The sequence below is a fragment of the Spea bombifrons genome, chromosome 9 (assembly GCF_027358695.1).
Source record: "Spea bombifrons isolate aSpeBom1 chromosome 9, aSpeBom1.2.pri, whole genome shotgun sequence".
NCBI lineage: Eukaryota > Metazoa > Chordata > Amphibia > Anura > Pelobatidae > Spea > Spea bombifrons.
In genome coordinates, this window is record NC_071095.1 from 30,850,062 (window position 1) to 30,857,206 (window position 7,145).

The 7,145-nt window shown below is 39.0% G+C and overlaps 1 protein-coding gene across 1 annotated transcript; it reads right to left on the minus strand.

Annotated features, from left to right (window-relative positions):
- Nucleotides 1-3,564: 3,564 nt before the first annotated feature.
- LOC128505173 (uncharacterized) lies at nt 3,565-5,946 on the minus strand. The gene has a single exon (XM_053475481.1). The coding sequence runs from the start codon at nt 5,568-5,570 to the stop codon at nt 4,965-4,967; it is 606 nt and encodes a 201-aa protein (XP_053331456.1). The 5' UTR covers nt 5,571-5,946; the 3' UTR covers nt 3,565-4,964.
- Between the last annotated feature and the right edge of the window lie 1,199 nt (nt 5,947-7,145).

Genomic DNA, 7,145 nt, shown 5'->3' on the forward strand with positions numbered 1-7,145 from the left:
AAGCTTGGATGTGGGGCTATTGCTGAGTCCAGTACTGGCAGAATGTGGCAGTCGAGTCAGGCCAATGTGCTAAAATGTCTCACTTGACGATCCTGTCTCTGTGTTCTATTTCACCGCCATTTTTTTCCATGCTGACTTCATGCCAGATCCCATAGCACCAAGAAAGCACTAACAAAGACTTTGTTTAGGTTCCAAATGGTTGCTTTAAAACCTGCAGGCACGCATCCAGCACAATGGCAGGGTGGTGTTGTAACTGGCCATCAAGCCAAAAAAAACCAGCATGGCTTAAATTCTGTGTAGAATGCTATACATTGAAACAATAAATTATTGCTTATCTTTTTTATGCTAAAAGCTGTGAAGGCAAAAGTGTCTCCTGTAAGGAACATTGTTCTAAAGAAATAGAGCATAACAGCAATATTGGCACGTCACTGCATGAGTGTTTTTATGTGAATTTGCTTTATTAGGATTTTTGCAAGCTTTTTTTTCTTTAATCACCAAAAATAAGAGTAATTTTGTCCTTTGTCCATCTCACTGGGTACAAATTCACCAAGATGAATACAAAGCTTAACCCCAGCAGTTTTCTTTCCTGTGTTCCCAGATCCACTGCTTGATACCAACTGTCCTTTGTGCAGCAACAATGCGATTTTTCTCCGGCAATCAAAGGAGAAAGAGGTTGGCAAGGTCAGAGCTACCACATAGCTAGTTATCATTTTACAAAATGATTGCATTTCAGGCTTTGTTGCATTTATCTTACCTTGGTGATAAGTTAGACAGAATTAAAAATCTAAACAATTAATGGTTTGTCAAGTTATTCTTCAAATAGCTTGCCAAAATGTATCTGTAGACGAAGAAGCATTCTACTTAGTGAAGGCTACCATTTTTCTTGTGTTATGTACTTAAGTCATGCATTCTGCAAAAAAAAAAAAAGTATAACCCTGATCCCTCAACTAAGAATGTAATTTATTGATAGATAACTTTGGTTGAAAGGATACAGTATTCCATGCTTTATCTATAAAAATCCAAGAATTTATTTTACTGAATACTGTGCTTCAATTCCGCCTAAGAGGCATCTTAAAATATCCCCAGATAAGTTCTGCACCATATAGAAACCTCTATCTGCCATTTTGTTTTGCTCCTTAACCCCTTCCGTACCGGTGACGTACCTGGTACTTCCTGGTTGGGTGTCACCCACAGATCGGGACGTACCAGCAACGTCATCGATGATGCGCGATCCAGCGCCGCTATGGACGCTGGGATCGCGAGGAGCGGCTGCTACTGACCGCTGGGTGTCCCCAGTGATCCGTAGCAGCCACTCCCCCTCAATTCCGTGCACATGATCGCTTTGAAGCGAATCACGAGCATGGAATTATAAGGGAAGACGCGGTAGGAGAACGCCGGTTGTGAAGGGGTTAATGCTCTCTGTCACTTAAAAACTGTGTTTGCAAGTTTATTGAAATACTACAGTTGCATAAAAACAGAGTACTGTCATTCTTCCAAAGCCCCCCTCTATGTATTACATAACAGCAGTCTGACAACCTACAGCCACATCCACCTGCCATTTTATGCTTATTCATAATCTATCTTAATACAAGTGATGGTGAGTGAGTGTGATTGAGTGAAGTATTGTGTGATGGGTGTGATGAGAGTGATGTGTGATTGGAGTGAGGTGTTTTGTGTGGTAGTTCCGAGGTGGTTTGTGTGATAGGTGGGATGGGGGTGGGATGAGGTCCTTTTAAACGAGAAGACTTTAAATGTGATGCCCCTTCTGTCAGAGATAGACAGGCTGACAGGTCACAGCAAAATGTAATTTAAAAAAGGAATAAGCTCATTTATGATGCATACCATAGTAGTACATAATAATATAAAAGTCTGAGAAAATTGGAAATAAACGTATATGTGGAACAGCACCTTTAATAGGAATATCATTGATATTGAGGTCATGTTTTATATGTCAATAAAAAGTTAAACCTCTTTCTGTTCATTATGGCTTTCACACAAATTCACTTTTTTTATTCCACCAAACCAGTGTATATAAAAAAAATGTCCCTGGTTAGTAGGCCACTGTGAAAAATAGGCATATGTCTGTAGGGCCGGCTCCAAGCAGTGCCTCCCATGCATGATCGTTACCATTCATGTGGCAGATCCTCGCCTCTCGTTGGCAGTTGGCCTTAAAGTATCAGGGCCGATTTTAATCCCCTGCCCTTCCCCTGAAGGGGACAGTATTATTTTTCTTCTTTTTAACGGAAATTGTTTTCCCCAAAAAATTTGAAAAAAAGCCAGAAAATTCTCAGGTTGCATTTTTTTACAACATTGCTTACATGTTTGGTATCAGAACAGAAGGGACCTAAATATGCTGCAAAGAATTATATCACAGGCTGTACAGGCCAGGATTTCCCACTAACTATGCTATGGGCATAACTAGAGTACTTTTAATTTAGGAATACCATGAGAGTAAGTGCACAACCAACATTACTGTCATAATTTTGTGGGAAATACACAATAAAGAACTTCAAGATTAAGCCCACTCAACCATGTGCTTTTGCTAATGATATCAGACATGACATCACAAATCACATCATCAGTGGCACTGAAATGTGATTTCTAAATAATGTGATATATTTATTTCTGGCAATTTAAAAAAGGGCACTGTTTTGATGTTAGACTATCAGGCATAATGTTTACATTTTTGCTGCAGTGTTACTACTACTGGATACTACCATGTAAGTTGTTGCGCTGCAATTTTATATAGTCATCTTTAAAATTAGGGTTAAAACTGGATGATGATTTGCATTGTCAGAAGAGTCAGTGCACGGGTTGATGTCTGACAAAGATGTGCATTTATATACTTGGCACACCGTCAGTGCTACTGGAGCTGTACATAAGTGTAAAGTTAGTGCTGCTAGTGATTCCACTGATTAGGTGATTTGTCATGTGATTGATCTTGTTATTTATGCTGTCACCAGTGATGCCATTGGTAAGGTAATGGGTGAAAAAATGATGACGTAATTTGTGATGTAATCACTATGTCATTCATGATGTCAGTTGTGACATTTGTGATTTAATAACTTTGTCTTGCATGAATGGCTTAAAAATGGTAGCATGGCACCTCTTCATTAAATTACTGTTAAAGAATGAATTCCCCAATGTGCCTCTGTGTTTGTTCTTTGTTCTGGTTAATAGGATTGTAACTTTTTGTCAGTTTCCACCCATAATATGTTTTTGTGGCAGGACATCACATCACGCAAACACACATAAAAATGCAATTACGCATTTTACTCTGGGGAAACTGGTTCATCTATCGGTGCTGCCCAGCACAATATGGCCCATTCCCGGTCATCTCATTACCTTTTCTAAATCCTACCAACCCATATATATGTTTTTTTTTTTATTATTTTCTACCAACGGCAACCAAACCCAGTTCAGAACCAAATATTTAAATCGCAAGCAAATATTTAAATCTAAACTTCCAAAATAAACCTAAGACATTTTATCCTGCATATCTTACAAGCATAGACTTAACACTTTAAGGGAAATATATAATCACACATCTGGTTACCACAACCATTTTGTCTATCTTTTATTGTATAAAAATCAAGCCAATCACCTTTCATATAGAATTGTTGATGTCATGAACAAATCACGCCGCTACCATTAGCTCCACTCCTTGTTTTATCAAATTATCACTGTTATTACAACAATACAACCTAGTAAGCATGTTTACATGTAGCGGATCCCTTTCTCATATGCAAGATCAACCATTTAAATTAATTACCAATCATTCTACACAAGATCGTTAAGCTCATTAAAGATATCACATACATGAGGTCACTTTGTCTTCATAGGACTGATCCTTTGTAACATTACCTATATAATTTAAAAGCATTGTGCATTTCTTATACATGTATGCAAACTATATACACTGTACACTTTCTATATACATATGTGTACAATTGTTTACATACCTGAGCTCTACTCCCTGCACAAAATGTACGTGTATCAGAAAAATGTGGTGCTATAGTGTTTGTGTGAAATAAACGTTTTGTGACATATATATATATGTTAATTAAAAAAAATCTCAATATCATTATTTGAATATGTGAATATGGTCTGACATCAACTGACATAATAACAGTGACATTATTTTAAAGAATAAACAATTTTGTGTGCTGTTTAAATATTTTGATTAAAGTGTATATTTGCGAAAATAGTATAGTATAGACATATCACAATCATAAATCAGTTATTTGCTTAAAAAGTCAAGAAATCTTTTACTTTTAAATGCTAATCTTGCAAATATCTTTGTACATATTCATCAAACAATCAATGGGTTAAGCATGTCACTGTCATTAGTCCAGTCCGGATATTACTAGAACAGAATATTTAAGGCAATGATGGACAATTCCTACATAATTCTACATGTGATGTCTTAGCACATTCGTTTTTAAGACTCCTAACATAAGGTCCACACAGCAAACTAAGAAACAGTTCTGCTTTCTGTCTGAAGCCGTATCTCTACCAGAAAGGTACCACGAAGTTGCACGTTACCTTAAGACCAAACTGAGCGATGTTGATTTTACAAAAACAATCAAAGAATAATTGAATGGGTGTCATCACTTAAGAATGTTGACATTTGTAGCAGGATGATTTGGGGTACAAAGGAGATATTGTGTTCTCCAACCTTTTACACCTTTAATGTATGTGTAAACCTTTTCTCTAAACACTGAGCCAGCCAAAGTTAACAGAGAATAGGAGGAGACTTGAAATGCAAGACGAAAAAGACAGATCAGTCATTAGCTCATTTTGGTCCAAAGAGACAACTTTAATCCTTTTATCGAGTGATTGGCCAGATGTTTTGCAGGCCTTGTTGGCAGTGTGTAATAGTGACACCAACATCGTCATGCATATACGTATACAACAGTTCCTTTATCTGCAAAGCAAACTCCTCAAAGATAACCAATCTTTGGTTATCTCCGGTGGTGACCTTGTGGCCTTATTTTCTCTAGACTGATTGGATGTTTCTCTGGCCAAACATCCTTGTCCGTATCCTCTTCAGCCACTCCAGCCTTATCAGAGTCTCGGTCCTCCTCTTGAACCATGCCTTCCTGTGTTCCCATTGACTGCACCATTCCCTTAAAACTTGAGTATCCAGGCATTCCCTCCTTGAGTATATCCTCCGGTGGTTGCTGAACACTCTTAGATCTTACTCTTATCGCATGTGATCTCTTTTCACGGCTGGGCCCCTTCATAGTGCCTGTTGTCAAGCCAGTGCCAATAGACTCTGAGACCTCTGGCTGAGTGAACATGGTTTCGTTGTGAGACACAACGGACACCTCCTGACTCAGGTTGGCATTGCTGCTGTTACTTCCACTAGATCTCACTGGCATCCATATTAGGCTGTAGTAAATAGCAAGAATTATAGCTGCCATTGATACAGAGAGAACATATGCAAAGACTGTTGCTAGTCTCACCCATTTTTGGTTGGTCTTTGCTGCCATTCTTGCTTTTTTGTCACCAGTATATGTTGCTGGTTTACCTCTTTCCACATTGGGCATGAAGTCTTTGTCCTTCATGATGCCCCTTGCTTTACCCCTATGCTCCACTGTCCGATCCGTTTTGAAGGCGCTCTACAGAACACTGTGCAGTCAAATAATATGACTTAAGCGTGTTTGTTATTGCCTTCTCCCTTCATCGCTTCCTTGCCCCTCAGCTCGATCTTTTTCCTGCAGGCTGCGTTGCATCACCGCCAGTTGCTCCTCATCCTGTCCTCTGTCGGCCTTAGCTCAAACGGAAAGCTGCGTTGATTCGAGCCAATTCTCTCTTTTCTTGACTCTGTAGCAAATTACCTTGAGCCGATTAACAGAGTTTTAACACGGGCCAGACTCTCTCTTGGAAATAAAGCCGCTTCCTCTAACGATGAGCTGCAGCTCCCAAGAAAATAAACTGACAGATTACGGAGGGAGGGGAGAGGCAGCGATGAGTGCTCTTAAAAGGGAAACACACATCCTGCTCCTTCTCCTGGATTGGGAGGTTGAAGATCGTTGCTATAGTAACACTGACAACTTGCCAAGCCTTGAAAGGAACTGTACACTGAGCATCCAGAGACTGCAGGGCTTCAAAACAGCTGTACCCAAGAACCACTGCTCACTGCAATGACGTGGTTAACGGTGCACTGGATTACATCGCACATGATCAATATGGTCCGATATATGTTGTTTATTACACAGGCATCGTTTATTGAGAAATATGCTGTTCAGTGTTTCTGAAGAGTTGTTTTCATTTATTCAGATGCAATGCTCTACAAAATGAAATACTAACACACAAAACCTTAAGCCAGTCTGTTCTAAAGCCTCTGAACTGGTTCTGTTTTCTATGATGCCTCTGCAAATGAGTATTGTGTATTAGTGAGAGAATGAGTAAGTGTGAGAGAGTGAGTGAGAGTGAAAAAGGAATGAAATACAAGCAAAAATGATCTCTAAGATGAAGCCTTGTTAGCTATGTTAGACAGACTCAGATAAGAACAAATCTGTAACACATATAAACTAGTCGGGTACCCAGCAATTGAACTGTATCCTATCAATTTAACTATTTGTATAGTGTTAAAGCTTTTTATGAAGTGGCAAAAGGTGGGATGTGGTGGGATAACCATGTCAATGCAACAAAAAATCCCCCTATTAAAACAATTTTGTTTTACCAATGAACAGAGCCAAAGAGTCTTTCTAGACCTTAGAAAAAAAAAACCAAGAAGGAGTGAACCAGGAAGCAAGAAGAATGAGATGATTGGCAAGGGGTCCTTTTTCTTTGGTAGAGCAGCTAACTTCTCTTTTAAATGTGGTGGGATTTTGCTCATGCAGATTGAATGTAACCAACTTTTGATCCCAAGCTCCATTATAAAGGGGTGAGTGGTGTCAGCCATAAGGCTTCCTAATTGTCTCGTTGCAGATATTCACTTTTGACTGTATTCACAGATGTGTTGTGCTTTTAGTAATACCTAGTAATACTGTAATCCAGTACCACCCCCCCCCCCTTGGCATGACTCTTTTCCATTATCTGTAATGAATTTAAAACTTTTGCAAACATTATTCATAGTACTGCTGAATGCCCCCAATTCGTTTCAGAAATAGTTCTTTAATCAGGTAAGGCTCTGC